Source organism: Leopardus geoffroyi, chromosome A1 (assembly GCF_018350155.1).
Source record: "Leopardus geoffroyi isolate Oge1 chromosome A1, O.geoffroyi_Oge1_pat1.0, whole genome shotgun sequence".
Classification (NCBI taxonomy): domain Eukaryota; kingdom Metazoa; phylum Chordata; class Mammalia; order Carnivora; family Felidae; genus Leopardus; species Leopardus geoffroyi.
The window spans coordinates 173,690,111-173,709,305 of NC_059326.1; the positions used below are offsets into that span (position 1 = coordinate 173,690,111).

The following is a 19,195-nucleotide window of genomic DNA, read 5'->3' on the forward strand; positions in this document are numbered from 1 at the left end:
TTGTCTCCGCCGCCAGACTCGGCTCCTGGGGTCGGGACGCGAGTCTGACGCCCAAGGGTCCCCAGAGGCGCGTCGGGGGCCGCCCCCGGAGGCCAGCGGGCTCCGCGGAGATGTCACCCTCCCCGCTCCCTGTCAGTCAGGCTGAGGGGGCGGCGCGGCCGCCAGAGGGGGCGCTGAGCTCAGAGCTGCCGCAGCGCCCGAGCGGGAGCCGGAGCCCGAGCGTGAGAGCAGCAGGGCGCAAGGCGCGATCCGTGGCTGGCGACGCACCCAAGGCCAGGGCACTGCTGCGCCCCGGCTCAGGGCCCGCGCCCCGCCTGCTGCCGACGGACCTGGGCGCCTAGCGAGGCCCCGATTGCCCATCCGCCCCGAGCCCACCCCAGCCCGGCCTAGCCGAGCCCCAGCGTCCGCCGGCCGCAGCCGCAGCCGCTGCTCCATCCCAAGCCCGGGCTCAGCTTCCAGGTGAGGCGGCCGCGCTCCAGACGCCCGGGTTGGGGAAGGGCTGGGGATGGAGAGGGGACTGGGCGGGATGGGGAAGGGGCCGATAGCAGAGTTGGGGAACCCGCTGGAGAACGGGGAGACGGCTCCGCTAGGTGCGTGTCAGTGTGCGCCCTGGGGTATGTGTGACTGCTGCTCTGTGTCTGCAACTGCCTGGGTGGCCTTGTGGACGTGCGCCCGTGCCCGTGTTCGTGTGTCAGGGTGTCCGTGCGCGTTTGAACGTCTGCGTGTCCTGTATGTGCACGTGAGCGTGTCGGTGGAGAATGTTTGTGTGTATGGTCGTGTGACTCTGTCGTGTGTGTACGTACAGGCAGGCGCTAGGGCTGCGCGCCGAGCCCAGCACCCCGGTTCCTCGGGGCTGCAGGTTGCAGGGCCCCGGATAACCGAGGCAGTGGATCCTCCCGCGTCCCTGGGTTTCAAGGACGCTAGGACTCGTCGCGGCCCTGTGGCCTCACGCTGGGCAGGGGGTAAGACGGGAGGGGGCTCCCGGTCCAGAAGAGCGCTGGGGTCTCAGGAGGGAGGGGAGGGGGCCCGGCGTCCAAGGGGAAGGGCTGGGGTGAGGGTGCGTGGCCAGCGCACCCGTGCCCGTGTGTTCGCCCTCCCCAGGCCGCCAGGATGGACGTGTTCATGAAGGGCCTGTCCATGGCCAAGGAGGGCGTCGTGGCCGCCGCTGAGAAAACCAAGCAGGGGGTCACCGAGGCCGCGGAGAAGACTAAGGAGGGCGTCCTCTACGTCGGTGGGCAAGGGGCAGGGCTTTGGGGCTACCGGGTTCCGGTCCTTGGAGGGAGTGTGGCTGGGGTCCTTAGAGGCAGGGTGTGGGGGGGGGGGAGGGGTCTGGGCAGGAGAATATGAGTCAGCAGATGGGGCCGGGTCAGCAGGGGTCACCGAGGACACAGCCAGCTGAAGGAAGCCTGGGTCAGTGATGACACCTATGGGGAGGGGGGAGTGGGGGAAGAGTTGGTGAGGGTGGGGTTCAGCTGAATGGCAGGGGACCAATGTATTGGTCAAAGCAGGTAGCCTTTTATTTTCCCCCCGATTCTTCACATGATTAATAGTTACCTGGAGTTGGAGTTGAGCCCTTACTCTCTGCCAAGTATTGTGTCAAGTGCCATAATGCCCATTACCTCACTTTATGCTCCCGGCCCATTCCACAGAGGTCTAACTATGGTGCTCAAGGTCACACAGCTGCTGAAACCTGAAGCTGGAGTTGGAGCCAAGCTTTATGAACTCCAAAGCCCCTCTCCTTGCAGGCCCTCCCTCCTGGGGCTTCCTGTTCGCCCTCCTCTCCAGCTACTTCCATCTCTGACTTGCTCTGAGGGTCTTCCTGCCTGCCAATGCCTGTGGTTGCACCATTGCCCTCTCTCTGGGTCCATCCTCCTAGCAGCTTCCAGCTGTGTCAGGAGAAAGACCAAGTGGTTAAAATCTCTCACCCCAAGGGTGAGAGGAGAGGGAGCCCCCAGGGTCATCGGCATAAGGGGATTCAGGGCCCCAAACTGACAATTACTGAATTTATATGGTGGTTCAGAGCTTACTAGTGTGGAGTAGGCAGAATTACCCTTCATGTATGTTGAAGAGGGCTGGTTAATTTGGCCAGGTTTGTGGCAGATTTGGGATTGTGGCGATGTGCAAAATGTTTGTTGACTTCTTGCTGTCTATGTACTAGGAGCTGCTGACTTTCCGGATAGCGATACAGATCATTCCCATAGTGGCATGTGACATCAAGTGGCTGGGATGGGGACCACTTCAGTAGGGGAATCCAAGGGGGTGGCATTTGAGCTGAACCCCAAAGAATAAGGAGCTGGGTGGGGGAGGGGAGTTGGAGGAAGCAGAAAAGGCCTGAAGGAGACAAGCCTGGAGAGCAGAGGGCAGGAAGCAATGGTAGGGGATGAGATCAGAAAAATGGGCAAGAGCCAATTCAGGAGAGAGCCCTTGTGGGCCAGGGCAAAGGATTATTACAACTGCCACGAGAGATGGTAAGCTAGGGACAGACATGATCTGATTTCAGCGTAGAAAGGTTCCTCGGGCTTCTGGGGAGAGACCAAATGCAGGGAGGCCTGCCGGGAGGTGGTATAGCTACAGCTAGGGCACAGGGGATGGAGACAAGACAGGGGCTTGAGCCCACACCTGCCAGGCCCCAGCTTTGGCCTCTCCCCTGCCTCCCCCCTGCCTCCCCTTACCCAGCCCTTTCACTTCTATATGGATCCCTGGCTCCCTGACACAGTCTCCCTGCTAACAGACTCAAAGCACCCCCTTCCCCTTAGTTTGGCACCTCCTACTCCTCCCCCTGCCCAGGAACCCCTGACGGCCCCCTGTTCCTACACATTAAAGCCTCAGCTTCCTATAGCCACAGTTCATGCTCCCACCTCAGTCTGTATTTCCATCTCTGCAGATGCACAGATAGCATTGATGTGCTCTGTGCCGGTCCAGAAAGCACACCTCATTGTACCTGTCCGCATGGTTTCTGGTGCCTGAGATACCCTCCCCACCCCCACCCACCCCCACCCTCACCCCCAGTCTCCTTTCTGCATATCTGCCTGTTCCCCATTTGTCAAGGCACAGACAGTGCTCTCTCCCCCCTTCACGTACCCTTGGAGGCTAGAAGTCCCCTCCCCACTACATGAGTTCCAGGACACCAAATCTGCCCTTCTCTTATCCCCATCCGACAGCGAGCCATTGGCCTGGGGCGTGGCACAGAGCAGGTGCCAACAAATGTTTGTGGGAGGAATGACTGGGTACAAGCAGCCCGCCCCCTGCTGTCTCGGTCTGGCTGACCTTAGCCCGGAGGATCCTGCCTTCCCATGCTGTCCTCTCCTCCTTCCACCAGCCTCAGACCTACTAGACACCCTTTTACCTATTCTGGGGTCTGCCAGCTGTTGCCTGCACTGCCGGATCCTCAGTATAGCAGACTCCCCACTTCCCTGAGGGCTCCTGCCCCCCACATCAGATCACGCCATCTTGCCTTTCCCAGCTACCTCCTAAGAAGGCCTGGCCAATGCCATGGGTGTCCGTCCCCCTGACTCCCATCGTGCACCTGAGACCCCTCACTTCATCCAGAAGGAGAAATTCACACCCCAGTTAGGAGAAGAGTCTTTAGTTGGAATGGAGTGGGAGCTGGCGGGGGTGAGTGTCCATAGGTGAGGTGTGGGCAGTCAGGCCTCAAGGACACCAGAGGAACCTTTCCAAATACGAACCTCCCAGCTCCAGCCCCACCCCTCACCCCCACCCCCCACCCCCACCTGCTCACCCTGGTCGGACAGTTAAATGAAACCGGGGAAGTAGAGTGCTGACTCTCAGGCGGCACGCCCCAGAGGGGTGCGGGTATCATTTCAGGTGGAGAAGGGGCAGACTGTGGGGGAGAACTCGCAGTCCTCAGGAAGCAGGTGTTGAGGGTTCAGTGCAGTGATGAGGGATGTACCTGTGGGATTTGGGGGCCCAAAGAGGCGGTGATGAGGCCAGGATGCCCACTGTTGTCTGGATCCCTCTGCCCACTCTGTAAACCCCGTGCTTGCCAGAGTGTCTGTTCCCTCAGCTCGGAGTCCTTATGTGTGCTCCTTTTTGTCCCTGCAGGAAGCAAGACTCGAGAGGGGGTGGTACAAGGAGTGGCCTCAGGTACCAGCCCAGCCCTGGCACAGCCCCCTTCCCACACCTCGGGCCTGGGATCTGACTGGGATCTGGAGGTGGGGGGCTGGCAGTGGAAAAGGGTACCCCCAAAGATTCCTGAGAGTGTGCTCCACGAGGGAGGCAAGCCCTGGGACACCACGAGGGACAGATGCATCTATGTCTGCTTTACCTTGGCCCCCAATCCCCTTCTCAAATCCTATACCTGCTCCAGTGGCTGAAAAAACCAAGGAGCAGGCGTCACATCTTGGAGGAGCCGTGTTCTCTGGGGCTGGGAACATTGCAGCAGCCACAGGCCTGGTGAAGAAGGAGGAATTTCCCACTGATCTGAAGGTGAGCTTTCCTCTCGCCATGCACACGCACACACACACACACACACACACACACACGCACACACACACACACATGCCAGGCAGGCACACCTGTGTGGGTGCCACACCTTGTCTCACGTTCTGCAGGGCCCTGCTAGACTCAGCTCAGAATGAGTCTGCATGAAGTTGTGCATGGCTGTTGTGCTTCCTGTGACGGTGACCCAGATCTGATTGTATACATGTATCCTGCTTGTGAGCGTGACCTCGACCACTTAGGGCCACGTCTGTATGTCACTGATTGTTCATTCATTAAGTATCCATGCCAGAGAGGAATTATTCTAGGGGTTGCCACAGTGAATATGTTCATGGACCTGACACTGTAGTGGGAGAAGATAGACAGTAAAAAGCCAACCAATAAACCAGATGGTTTCAGACAGGGATAAGTGCTATGAAGAAAAGACAAAGGTGATGCGATAGAGAGTCAAGCGGTAAGGGGACTGCTTTAGTTGGGAGGGCTGCTCTGACAAGGTGACATTTGAGCTGACACCCAAGGGATGAGGCAAGCCATGCGAGAATTGTATTTCAGGCAGTAGGAACAGCATGTGCAAAGGCCCTGAGGCAGGCATGAGCAAGTGTTGGCCATGGAGGAGGGGCGAAATATGCATCACATATTTGTGCAGGCATGTTCCTCCAGGGGGAAGTGACAGTGGCTGTCCACGTGCGCATGAAGGCAAATACTTTCATTAGAATACACGACAGCGTAAAAGCTGTGATCTCTGAAGCGCTGCAGAGTTGGATTTGAATCCCAACTCCACTGCATCCTGACTGTGTGACCCTGGGCAGATCCCATCACATCTCTGAGCCTGATTCTTTGGCTTTAAGACAGAAGATGAATACAATAGGGCTCTAACATAGATTAGGGATAATACATATTGGAGGTTCTCAAAACGTATGTGCGCATCAGAATCATCAGGAGGTCAAGTTAAAATGCAGACTGTTGGCCACATCCCTAGAATTTCTGACTCTCTAGGTCTGAGATGGGACCCGAGAGTTTGCATTTCTAACAGGTACCCAGGTGATGCTGATGCTGCAGGCTCAAGGACCACACTTTGAGAACCACTGAGATAAAGAGCCTGACTTGCATTCAGTGAGTGCTTAGTAAAAGATGATAGCCCTGCCATCGTATGAGTGATCCATACCTGCCCCCAGGGGCGCACGTGACCACAGGTGTGCATGGAAGTGCACCACCGTGACAGTGCACTCTGTGGTCCTATATGTCTGCCAGACATTCCTCCTGTGAGGTGCTCCGTGTCTGTCCACATACAAGTGCAGACCGCCTTCGTGGGCGTGAGGGTCTCTTCAACTTTTGGTTTGGGAGATTAGGTACATTCTGCATGAGTGTATCCACTGGGCTCCGGGAGGAGACCCCACACCACCCTTCACTGCAGACATTTTACACAACTGGTCCTTTCCCCTGTTGGAAGTCTGGGACTTGACTCAGAAGTTCTGGTTCAAGTCCTGCCTATGCATTTTACCAGCTGTGTGACTTCCCGTTTCTTATCATTATTTCCAGGGACCGCTCCCATTCATTGATGTCTTGTACAGGCAGGCAGTGTTCTAGACACGTTACATGGAGTAACTCCACAACTAGCTCACTTTATAGATGAAGGAACTGAAGCCCAGAGAGGTGAAGTGACTTGCCCAAGATCCCAGTTCCTGCCTGTCTCTCTAAGAAGAAGGTGGTTGGGAGGATAAGCTCAGGTTACATCACCGGAGTAGCTTGGTGCCCCACAAGGCCGGCCCCTGTGCTGGGAGCTGGGGTGCTGAGAAATCCAGGTCTGAGTCTGAGTTGTCAGCCTCGAGGCTGTTTGTGAGAGGCCTTTGCACAGAACCATTTCTCTCAGGCCTCCTTCCTCCTACCAGCGCTTGTGATACCTCTGCTCTAAGGGGGCTCAAGATCGTGGATTTCCTCTTTAAACAACAGCCCTTTGGGGTTACCGGGCATGGGGAACCCGTGCAAGTCCAGGATGCACATTTCTGAGTGTCTCCACTTCCCAGCCTGCTCGTGTGCATTATCATGGGACCCTCCCCACATTCCTACTCTCATTTCCCATCCAAAGCAGCTGAGTTCACGGTGAAGTGACTTAACCTGATGCCAAATAGCTAGTGAGTGGCCAGGCTGGGATGTTTTTTAAGTAAACATTTTACTGAGGTACAACGTACACGCAGAAACCACACGACCCCATGAAATTTTCACAGAGGGAACCCCCCCCCCCATGTAACCAGCACCCACAGCAAGACACAGATCATCAGCCCCTCAGAAGCCTGCCTTAGACCTCCTTCCAGTCCCAAACCCCCCAGGCCCAGGCTAGGGTAAGATGAGTGAGGTGTCTGGGGCACAAAATTTGAAGGGGACACTCATTCTCGGGTCTCATTTGCATGGCCTTGAGAGTGAGTACCTTCTTAACATTTGTACCCTTATTCACCTCGCCTTTGTCCTGGCCCTGCCTCCCCCTCCAAGGGTAATTGCTTCTTGACTTCTGACACCACTAATGAGTTGGGTATTTTTCAACTTCGTACAAATGTTATCATCAAGTACATGCTCTTCTGTACGTAGCTTCTTTCACTCAACACTGTGAGATTCAGCCATGTGTGGCATGCATTGTCATTCTTCATTCTTGTTGCACATCAACTATCGTGTGATTAGCCATAGTGCACACCTCCATTCTACTGTTGCTGGACATTTGGGTCGTTTCCAAATGATGTGCTCAAGCTATTTGTTTTTAAGAAAGGTTTAAAGTTTATTTATTTGAGAGAGCAAGAGAGAGGGGGAGCAGGGAAGGAACAGAGAGAGACAGAGAGAGAGAATCCCAAGCAGGGCTCCTCACTGTCAGCAGGGAGCCTGATGCAGGGCTTAAACTCACGAACTGCAAGATCATGACCTGAGTCGAAATCAAGAGTCAGACACTTAACCAACTGAGCCACCCAGGTGCCCCACAAGCTGGGATTTTTAATACTGGGTGACTCTTAGCAAACTAACTTTTCCCCACCTCCTAGGTCTTGGTGTACCCCATCTGTACACTGGGGGAAATGAGCCAGGTCAGGAGCTATAAACTCATGTGTCCACAGGGCCCACCTACACTGGCAATGTGAAAGAACGAAAGCTGCCTGGATAGGGGTAAGGCAACTAGACCACAGAGGTGGTCAGGCAGGCCTTCTCAGTGCCAGCCCCCCAGGCTCCCAAGATTCTTACCTCTGCCCAGTAGGGAGGGACCGTGGTTAAATGTGGAAAATGGGGAGGTGGTATACCCCCTACCTACAGATTCCCTCAGGGGTCCAGGAGTGTGCCAGCCCATATGTGGCCTTGTGCAGCCGTGCACGCACCCCGGGTTATTGTGTGTGCTGTGGGCAGCTAGCTCAGTCTTGTGTTTGTGCACATACATGTGCTCACCTGCAGGTGGCTGGCCGTGTGTCTGGCAACCCCCTACTTGTGTGCCTGCTGGTCTGCACCCATCTGGGCAGCAGATGCAGGGGGGAGGGGAGAGTCTTAGCTCACACATCCAAGCAACACCATGAGCTGTTGCTTCCAGCTTATCTTAAAATAGCAACCGCTGAAGAAATCAGGCCACACAGGACCCTGGGGGAGGGATGGGTGGAAGGTGGCAAGGGAATGGCTCAGAGCTCCTGCCCAGCCCTGTCTCAGAGCTTCCATCTCCCTCCAGCCCAGAGGAGCCTCCAGGGTTGTCTCTGGGGTCCTGATGCCCAGCAGAGGCTGACACAAGGCAGGCAGGGATAAATGGGTGATTGAGCGTGCTCTCTCCCCATCCCATCCATCCAAGTGATGGAAGCGCAGGCGGCTACCAGGTACTGAGGGGAGGGATATGGAGAGCCTTGTTTCCCCTTTCCACTCCCAGCTTCCTGGTGATCTGGGGTGATTTCACCCCTCACACCTTCACTCCACTTCTGAGGCACTCCAAATAAACAATTTAATGAGAAATTCTGGTTGTACTGCCAACAAAGCCCAGCCTTCCCCCAATCAGCCAAAAGCTTCCCAGGGTACAAATTTCAGGAGCATCTCCAGCTGCCCTCATGGCCCTGTCCCTTCTCTGCCTGCAGCCAGAGGAAGTGGCCCAGGAAGCTGCTGAGGAACCACTGATCGAGCCCCTGATGGAGCCAGAAGGGGAGAGTTATGAGGAACCACCCCAGGTGAGGGGTGGCAGGGCTGGGTGGGGCTTTGGGCATCCTAGAAGATTGCCACCATCCCCAGCTAGGGTGGGAGGACCCTGGTAGGGTAGGGTTGGGCCAGGGAACTTCATACCCCCCTTTTCTAGAACCAGGCCCTAGGAGGTGGCAACAGAGAGGGAGGACAGATGGCGCCTAGCACTGGGCCCCAGGCACCCCTGCCCTGGAAAGTCCCAGCTTCCAGGTTCCTCCCCTGCCCAGGGAGAGGGGCGTGCACTGTTCCTCCTTGAAGAGGAGGAGTCTCAGGGCCAGAGCCTGGCCACTTGGTCTCCAACCACTTCCTCTTTTGCTCTTCCCCACTCCATCCCCCATCCCTCTACTGCAGGAGGAGTATCAGGAGTATGAGCCAGAGGCGTAGGGGCCCAGGACGGCCCCCCACCAGCAGCACAATTTCCTCCCTGTCCCCTGCCCCACCCCCCCAGAGCCAGGGCTGTCCTTCTACCCCTTCCCCCCAAACACGAGATCTTCCTTTGCTCCGAGGGGCTCCCTTGGAGCCTGTGTTGGTGTCTGTCCATCTGTCTGTCCTACCCGCCCGCGTCCAATCCTGGGGCGCGGACAGGGCCCGGGGCTGTTGCCCCCACGTATGTTGCCCTCCTCCCCACCGCATCCCGTCCAACGTCTGCGCGGGTGTAGCATGTTCTATGTATTTTTAAACGAAGATCAGAAAGCGACGGCTCCCTCCACACATCCCCGACAGAGACTCTCCGAGGGCCCCCCCCCCGGGCAGCCCAGAGCCCCCCGCCCAACTCCCACAACGATCCCAAGAACGTTTGTTGTTTTGTTTTTTTTTTTTTAAGCCAAAACCAGGAGCCAGGCTGTGCCATGCCCCCTCCCTCAGCCGGCCCAGTCCGAACGCGGGCGTCGTGTGTCGTGATTGTGGCATGGAGAGTCCCCCACCCCCCGTGTGAGCGTGTCCTGGGTGGGCGGGCCCGGGCGCCTCCCCCCTTCGCGTGTCCACGAATAAAGCCAATCTGTCTGTAGCCGCCGCCGCCGCATGGGCAAAGGCAGGGTTGGGAGGTGGGTGGGGGCGGCCGACCGGCTTCCAGGTCCCAGACTACAGGCCTGGCACCCTCAGCCCAGGTACAAGACTGACCACCTCGGGCCTCAGTTTCTCCATCTCCTATCTTCCCCTAGGATGACCTGGAGGGAGAGGGTCTACGCAGGCTGGGAACTGCTGTTGGCTAGGAGTGAAGGTGGCCTCAGGCGCCACCTGCTGGACCGTAAAGCGCCTGCTGGGGTGCAAGGCTAAGGGAAGGAAGCCCAGAGCCGCACGCAGCAGGGCAGGGTGGACGGGCTCACACCTCTCTGCACACTGAGAGTAGGGACGCGGATGATAACGCACGCGCAGACATGTGTACGGGTATCCTGGTCCTTGCGCGCCAGCCCGAGTGTACGCACGTTAGCAGGCGCGCACGAGCAGACACGCGTGCACACACACTGATCGGCACGTGCAGACTCGCGCGCGCACTCAGTCACACGCGCGCCGCAGAGGAGCCCTCGGAAACCAGCAGCGCGGGCACTGAAAGACCCCACTTGCGCGCGAGCAGAGCGTTTACAGGTGCATCCCGCAGCGCACACCTGACTAACACAGAAAAACCCACCCAAGGGTAAGGGGAATGGCAGTTGCCCCAGAAGGAGGCAGAGCTCGGGCAACCGATGTTCTATCCCTCCCGGAAAGGCGCCTGAAGGTTTTCGGCTTCGGCTGAGGTGGGCGAGGGTACGCAGAAAGCTGGGAGGCCGGCCAGGAGCCCTGAGAGGATCAGGATCGGCACTAGAGGGCCCCCCACACCATCTAGGTGTGGGGAAGAAGGGGGCGGAGCCGCCGCGGTGAGGCGCAAAGGCTCCGCCTCCGGCAGGGGGAAGGCGCTGTTCTGATTGGCATAGAAGCGCCAGCTGAGGCTCCGCCCCCACCGGTGCAGCGCTGCGGCCTCTTTTGCCGCAGTGGCTCTCTAAACCTGGCTCGAACGGAGGCCCCGCCCCCGCCCTTGCGGAAGCCCCGCTTTGCTTTGCCGCAGGGGCTCCTAACCTGGTCTGCGCAAGACGTCACCCCCTTTTCTCCCGGCTGCGACCTCCTTTCCGACTTTAGCCCTGCCTCGCCCTTTAGACCCCGGGGCTGGTAGGAGCTTGCTCTATTTAATCAACTCCTAGGTGTTAGCGCTTCGTCTTTCCCTGAGTCGTTGGGGCCTGGAGATGGTGCCAGGGCCGCGTAGGCCTTGAAAGCTGCAAGAGACCCGTCCGTTCGGGTCACCTTGGCTTGCAGTGTGCGAGCCATGATTTCCGGAAGTAGGAGGCAGCTGGCAGACGTGTGCGTAGGGAGAACAAACCGGTGGGCTCAAGATTCTCTGATTCAACGTGTGGGTGCCAGGATCTCAGATCCCTTTTGACTGAATTAAGATACTATTTACAAACTCATAGTTTGCAGGGATTGCAAACTCGTGGCCTTCACGTTAACCTTGGCCTGTGGAGATGTTTAATGTGCTGGCACAAGGTTTATAGGTTTCTCATTTGATTCCAGTTAATGACAGTCCCTTTCCCTCCCCATTGTATTCATCTCATCCACTTCACTCATTTTAATGAACTACCTGGCTGGTAAAGAATGTAAGTTTGCCACCTCTTTTCCAGCTACCATCACCTGATCCCCATTTTTAGATGCTAAAATCAGGTACACCATCTGGCTTATGGGGAGGTTTATTCTTCCTTCCTGAGTGCCAAGCCACGCACCTGGTTTTCTGAACCTGGTTTTCTGCTCAGAGACCAATGTTGTCATCTGACAGGGTCACTTTAAATGCATTCCAGGCACAGGCCCAGATGCATCAGTGGAAGATACCAGCCCTGTGTCAGAGGGCAGTCCTGACTGTGGGTACACACGTGAGGGGACACCGCTGATGGGTTCCTCCCTTATGAAGGGATGGAACCATTTCTCAAGTGCCCAGTATGTCCCCAGCATCCAACACTTGTCTCCATTATTTTACTTGAAACCATCCTCAAGGATTCCTTGTTATTTTAAATTTTTTTTTCAACATTTATATTTATTTTTGGGACAGAGAGAGACAGAGCATGAACGGGGGAGGGGCAGAGAGAGAGGGAGACACAGAATCAGAAACAGGCTCCAGGCTCTGAGCCATCAGCCCAGAGCCCGACGCGGGGCTCGAACTCACGGACCGCGAGATCGTGACCTGGCTGAAGTCGGCGCTTAACCGACTGCACCACCCAGGCGCCCCAAGGATTCCTTGTTATTTTAAAGCCAAATTTATGGATGAGAGAATGGAGGCCAGACAGGCAAAGTCACCTGTCCTAGGTCATATTTCTGGGAAGTGGCAAAGTCCACATTCAGCCCCAAGCCTGAGTCCAAAGCTCACCTCCCTTGGAATTTTCCAAAACGACTTTCTCTGGGGGAGACAAAAAAACACCAACAATAGGGAAATGTGGAGGCAGCCACAGAGCAGAAATAACAGACACTTGTGCAATTTCATGGAGCCTGAAGTGAGATGAAAGGGGTTGAGCTGTGTGGGCACACTTACCTATGTGATGCAGGTGTATCTGTGTCTACACGTGTACATGGATGTTGCTTGAGTGTGTCATGTGTGATTATTTAGTCGTTCAACAATGCCTGCTCTGTTCTTAGAAGTGAGGGGCTGCAGGTCGATGCCTTGAGAGAGCTCACATCCTCTGGATCCACGAATACTTGGAATAAGATAATTTTGAGTTTTATGACAAACATAAAACAGAGTGATGTGATGGGATCTGACAAGGAGGGGTTGGTGACCAGTGTGAAATTGGGGTGGTCAAGTCAGGCATCTGAGGTGAGGTTAGAGCTGAAACCTTAATGAAAAGGAGGTTGGCATGGGAAGAGCTGGGGAGCAAGGGCCCACCTCTCTGTTGGCCAGCCCCGCCTCACCTGACCCACTCCTTCCCTTCCTTTGCCAGTGCTCTTTCTTCTACCTGGACAGTTCCACCTCTGCCTGTTGAAATCCTTCCCTCCTCTGATCTTAGTCCGTAGCCCTCCAACCAGAAGTGATTTATTTCTCCTCATCACCCCTGTGCCACCCAGCTGTGCACAGAGAACCCACACCCCACACCGCACCCATATTAGCACTCAGAGGGTCTTTGCTGGCTGGCTAATCTGAAAATTGCCCTCTTCCCCCGATGAAGAGCTGGGGGCTGTCCTGGTGTTCCCACCATTCGCCTGTCTCCCTCCCGGTTTCCCCACCCCCATCCCTAGTAATGTGGTTCCACAGCTTTCTCTGGAACTTTATTTTTGTTTTCTCCCTTCCCTATTTATAGCTCTCTCCCCTCCGAACCATCCCTGCATCCATCCTGTTGCCTAGAAACTGGCTCTGGGCTGAGGGTGGGGGAAGGCCAGGCCCGAGCCCAGGCAGGGGGGAAGGAAGAGCTGTCACCCACTCCCCCTCTCAGCACCGCCCCCAGGCTCCCAGAAAGCCACTCCGCCCTCTGCCCAGCACCCACAGCTGTTTTATAAAAGATAAATCAAAATGTAAAAAAAACAACAGCTTTGGTGAAGTCCTTCACAGCCTCTAAAGGGCATGATGCGTGTGATTTCATTTGTGCCTCTCAATAGCCTACCCTGCCAAAGGCCTGCACCTGTTTCTTCAGATGAGGAAACTGAGGCTTTGGTAAGCAAAGGACCCACAGCTGAAGTCTTCTCAGTAGAAACTGCACAGCTCTGGATTTTTTAGACTTGGGATATTGGCCTGTAACACTGAAAAGAAAAATTTTTAAGTATTAAAAAAATAACATGATCCATGAATTGCAGAGGGTAGAGAAAAATGTCATGATCCCGCTGCACACTAAGCAACCGATCATGCCTCTGCCATGACCTCCACAATGCCCCCTCCCAAACCACTCCACCATGCCCCTTTCGATGCCCCAACAATGGTTTCACCATGCCTCCCACCATGGGCCCACTATGCCACCTCGCAGTCCCCCTACCATGTTCCTACCATGCCCCACGATGCCCAGCTGTGGCTCATCTCTGGCCCTAACACTTATCTTCCACAGATTGGACCAGGAAGCCTGAGCTTGGCTCCTGGCTCTGTCATTTCACCAAGCGGGGTGACCCTGGATAGTTCGTGGAAACTCTTTGAGCTTCAGTGTGCTCAGCTCAAAAGTAAGGATACTAATTTCCACCATGGCACTAATAAGAGAATTAAATGAGATACCGATGAAAAAGTGCTTTGCAGACTGTGGATTGCTGAAACATGTGAGTGATCAATTAGAATAATAAATATTGGGGCACCTGGGTGGCTCAGTCAATTAAGCGTCCGACTTCAGCTCAGGTCATGATCTCATGGTTTGTGAGCTCAAGCCCTGCATTGGGATCTGTGCTGACAGCTCAGAGCCTGGAACCTGCTTCAGATTCTGTGTCTCCCTCTCTCTCTCTGACTCTCCTGCTTGCACTCTGACTCTCTCTCTCTCTCTCTCTCAAAAATAAACATTAAAAACAATTTTTTTAAAGTTTAGAATAGTAAATAGTGTTACTGTTGTTATCATCAGGGCCAAGAGATGGGGCAGGGGAACCAAAGTGGGCCCTGGGATCAGAGAGGGAGCCCACAGCCTGTGTCCAGGAAGAAAGGCCTCTTCCTGGAAGAATGCAGGACAAGGGTGGAGACCACCTGAGAGCACCTGCAAACCACTGAGCAGTGGAGGACGGAGCCCCAGGTGCCTGATTCCTCTTTCTTTCTCAAGTTCCCCTGTTCCCTGTCCCTATCCCCTGCTTCCCCTTCTTCCTGTCCCCCATCCCAAGGCCCACTTCTGCCTTCAAAACAAGCTCTCTGGGCAGAATGGGGAAGAGGCCTGCCAAGGAGCAGCTGGGCCATGATTCAGCCTGAGTCACCCATCCAAATCCCAGGGCCGCCCCCAGCTGGGCCAGGGCCTGCAGCTGCCAGGGGAAGGGGGCTGGGCAGAGGGAGGGAGGGAGGGGCCTCTGTGGGCAGTGGACTGTGCTCAGAGGTGCCTAGTCCAGGAGCTTTCATGAATATAGGGCAGTGCTGTGAGGGCCCGGGTGTGATGCATTTGAGGAGGTGGGGTGGGGATGTGACCCCATAGACATCTATTTGGGCTGACTGAAGAGGTAAGGTTTTTGTCTGTGTGTGTGTGTGTGTGTGTGTGTGTGCTTGCCTGCACATTCATGGGGTGTCACATGTATATCTGACTAAATGAAGAAGGGCTAATAGTGTGGGCAGAAGTTTGGCTCCCAGCTCTGTCACTTTCTAGCTGTGTGACCCTGGCAAGTTACTTAATCTCTCTGAACTTCTGTTTCCTCACTTATGAAATAGGAATAATAATATCAATCTCAGATGGTTTTCCTTAAATGGTTTTTAAAATGTTTATTTATTGGGGCACCTGGGTAACTCAGTCGGTTAAGCCTCCAACATCCGACTTCGGCTCACGTCATGATTTCATGGTTCGTGAGTTGGAGCCCCGTATTAGGCTCTCTGTTGTCAGTGCAGAGCCCGCTTCAGATCCTCTCTGCCCCTCTCCTGCTCATGTTCTCTCTCCCTCTCTCTCTCTCTCTCTCTCTCTCTCTCTCTCTCTCCCTCCCTCCAAAAATAAATAAACATTAAAAAAATAAAATGTTTATTTATTTATTTTGAGAGAGAGAGAGCATGGGCGCAAGTGGTGGGGGTAGAGAGAGAGGGAGAAAGACAATCCCAAGTAGGCTCTGCACTGTCAGTGCAGAGCCCAACATGGGGCTCAATCTCACAAACCGTGAAATCATGACCAAAGCCAAAATCAAGAGTCAGATGCCTAACCAACTAAGCCGCCCAGCACCCCCACTTAAGTACTAAACGTAATAAGATGATGACTGTAAAACATTTAGGCAGCCAGTGAATGGTACGATACTACCACCACCATCATCATCTAGAGTATATTGGATTATACAGTGCTTGCATGAGATTGGACACGTATCTGAGTCTTTGTATTCCTGTGTGTCTGTACAAGCCTAGGTGGGTAGGGGGTCTGGATGGGTGTTTCTTAAAGGACTGAGTGAATGTGTATTGTGTGTGTGTGTGTGTGTGTGTGTGTGTGTGTGTGTGTGTGTCTGAAGCAAAGATAAGAACTCTTCAGAAAGTGGGTTTATATGGCACTGTCTGCCATATGATCCATCCCCTTCCCCCCCCCATATCACACCTTCCCCAGAGGCCATGATTTGCTGAAATTCAGCCTAGACCACGACGAGCGCTCAGGCAAAGGAACTGAGAAACTGCGGATGCTGCTGTATTGGGAATCTCACTTTCTCAAAAGCCTTTAACCTCAAGCAGATCTGGAATGGGCGTGAAAGGGGGACTGCGTTTGATGGAGTGGCTATGAACATGAGAGAGCACAAGGGGTACGTGTGTGTGTGCGCGCATGGAGTTGGGGGTTGGCTGCCGTCTCTGCTCTGGTACAGGCTGCTTGTCTCCATGGCGCCTGTTGCCACACACGCTTGCTTTTCAGAAAGTCACTGGGATTGTTTATTCCGCCCCCAGCCTGGGCGCCAGCCAAGGAGCTGCAGGCACTTGTTTATCTTCTGGTGCGTACGAGCGTGTGTGGCTTCCCAGCAGCAAACCAACCCGAGGTACGTGCGCACACACACTCACACGGGTGTGGTGACCATGTTAGTTTTTACAGGATGAGCCCAAACCCTAGGATGAGTCATAACCCAGGCCCAGGCAGATTCACTCCACATAGGGACGAAGATGACCCCTCAGCAGCTCTAGGTAGACAACACACCAATTTAGCAACCCCCAAAGCTCCAGGCAAATGTGAGAGCCAGTTGCTCTGGCTGTGGTCCTGTGCTCTGGCCCCAACCCCAGAACTAATCACTGTGCAGTGGTTGGCCAGGCCTAGGTCACTGCCCACTCCTAAAGCTGGCAGTGAGGCCCGTCCTCCACATGGGCTGGAGCGGGAAGGTGGTTCCCCAAGGAAAATGGAGGTGCTGTGGGTCAGAAAAAGGTGCACAGAGCTGGGCCTGCCATAACCCTCGCATCTACCATGAGTGTTACACTATGCTTAGTGCTTGGTGGTTTTATTTCTCCCTATATCCTCTTCAGAGGTCTGAGAGCTGAGGTACATAGGACGATGTTGAGGCTCAGACAGACTGCAGTCAAGGCTACATAGCTAGTAGCCGTCAGAGTCAGGATCTGAACCCACACTGCCTACTTCTATGTGCTTTTTGAGCTCTCACTCCGTCTTAGCAAGTGTTTTATTTTGTTGTCTGGAAATTTTCATTTTTAAGCATGTTTCTATCAATAAGTTTGCATGGAACAAAAGTGGTTGGAGAGTGTGGCAAAGGGCACAGGTGGAGAGAGGCCCTGACTGTGCCCATGTAGCAGACACAGCTGGATCTCTGACCACATGCCTTCAGATGCCCTTACAATTTCTGTACCCGCCAGCTAGACTCCCAACAGGTGGTACCTGAATCTTTGTCAAAAATCTGCCCCTGGGCTTTGGAACCCACTTTATCCACATGTACTGTGGGCCAGAAGTGCCTGGGAATTAACACACAGCTCCACGGGTGGGCCCTTCATCAATGTCTGCCAGGTGCTGGGATATAAATACACCAGCTCCTCTGCCTTCAGCCACAGGAATTCTGAGGTGTACATTTACCCCATTTTCTAAAACTTCCTGCAGGATTAAGCTTCAGCCACCCACTGGGGTAGCTGGCTTAATAACCACCTCTTATTGGATGCCTTCCCCTCCCGGGTCACCTTTCCACTGCCCTGCTGGTGTCCCTACACCTCCCCAATAAACCACATTCCCTCAATCTTCATCTCAGGGTCTGTGAGCTGCCCCAGGACTCTGGATCCCATCCTCTTCTTCCATCCTGAGCATCTGGGCCCAGTCATTATGCTCTCCCTTCCTGGCATCTTTCCTTTCCCTCACTACTGGCCTCTCTCATCAGAATTCAAATGCCTCCAAATCTCCTCAACTTAACCTCCTATCCCACTCTAGAGATTATGATATTGCCTGTCTCCCTTCAAGCCCAAATTTGCTGAGAGAGTCATCTACTTGCTCTCTCTACTTCTTTACTCCAATTTATACATCAATTCCCCCACCCCAAGTCTGCCTTCCACCCCCACCACTCCACTCACTGTGCTTTCATTAAATTTCCATTACCCTCTTTGCAAGTCCAGAGATCACCTCTCAGGCTATATCTTGTCTTCCTGATGCAGTTGACGGTACCTTCCTTCTGTAACATTCTCTTCCCTTAGCTTCTGAGACATCATTATCCTGAGTTTCTTCTGGTTTATCAGACTACTGTTTCTCATTTTTCTTTGCAGTCTTTTCCTAGCTGGTACCTTAATGTTGGCATTCTTCAGGGTGGATGTGGGGCCCTTGTCTCACCTTATTTGGTCTATACCCTTCCTTCACATACTGATACCCCTCTTGTGACTTCCGTCACCAGAAACCTGGTCTGTTTCCAGCCTGGACTACTCCAGATCTCAGGTTTGGATTCAGATGTTTCAGCATGGCCACCCCACATTCTTTCCCAGGGCTCATCAGGTATCTGTCCTCCATCCAGTCATCTCTGCAAGGCAGAACTTCAGAGAAGCAGCAGAATCCTCTCTCCCTTCACAGCCACAACCGTCCATGACCAAGGCCTGTTGGCTTTACCCCTAAATAGGTATCAAACCTGTCCCCTCATCCATCCCAACAAGCAGTGCCATGGTTCAGGCATCATCATCTCTCACGTGGACAACTTCACGGCTTCCTCACTCATGCCCTGGTTCTACTCCTATCCACCCTCACCCTGCCCCAGGGGGACTTTTTAGGTCACAGGTTGGTTTTTGCCACTTTTCGTGTTTTATAAACCTCCCCAAGATTCGATGTCTTCATCCGTATCATGGGGCTGGTAATGTTTACCTGGAAGGATTGTAGAGGGAATAAAATGAAACGATGGATGTAGAATAGGGTTTGTAAACTGTGAAGCGAAGTGCTTTTGTGGGCATGAATGAGCAATTTTCAGGGCCTGAAACGTTAGGAAGCAGCCCTTGTGTGGTTGTTGTCCGTGGTGCTGAACACTGGTCCTGTACCCTGAGGTTTTCTGCTTCTCCGGGATGTTGGCGGAAAACGCCGGTTGGATAGACCTTCTTCTTTTAGCATCTGGATTTTAAAAATGATTTTTAAAAAGATAACGGTGATTTACGGTTCACTAGGTAAGCGGGAGGAATAGAAACTAGGGGTTTAGTGTGAGGTTTCAGGAGTTAGCTCCGCCATTAACTAGGTGTGTGAATCCAGACAATTAACCCATCACTATCTCAGGCTTCTTATCTGAAAAATGGGAATATAATATATAAATATTGTTCCTAAGTGATTGGAAATTGAAATTATATGACACCTGTAACAAAAACTTAGAACGGTGTCTACTCCTAAATAAGCGTTACATTAACGTTAGTTGTTACCATTTTTAATAGGTGGTTTCAAGGTGCAGGTGAGAAGGTTTTAACACCTCTCGGCAATTACAGAATTATTTGTTCTCCTCTGGGAAGTCAAAGAGGAGTCCTCTTTCTGAGGAGAAACGTCAA

At 54.0% G+C, this 19,195-nt stretch overlaps 1 protein-coding gene across 2 annotated transcripts; it reads left to right on the forward strand.

The window, feature by feature from the left end:
* The first annotated feature begins 164 nt into the window (after window positions 1-164).
* Window positions 165-9,646, forward strand: SNCB (synuclein beta). Of its 2 annotated transcripts, none has more exons than XM_045500885.1 (6): window positions 165-459; window positions 1,102-1,231; window positions 4,063-4,104; window positions 4,328-4,446; window positions 8,541-8,630; window positions 8,992-9,646. In XM_045500885.1, the coding sequence occupies exons 2-6, from the start codon at window positions 1,111-1,113 to the stop codon at window positions 9,022-9,024; spliced, it is 405 nt and encodes a 134-aa protein (XP_045356841.1). In that variant the 5' UTR covers window positions 165-459; window positions 1,102-1,110; the 3' UTR covers window positions 9,025-9,646. The 2 variants fall into 2 exon arrangements, with proteins under 2 accessions (XP_045356841.1, XP_045356843.1); XM_045500887.1 differs by lacking the exon at window positions 165-459 and adding an exon at window positions 827-962.
* The last annotated feature ends 9,549 nt before the right edge of the window (window positions 9,647-19,195 follow it).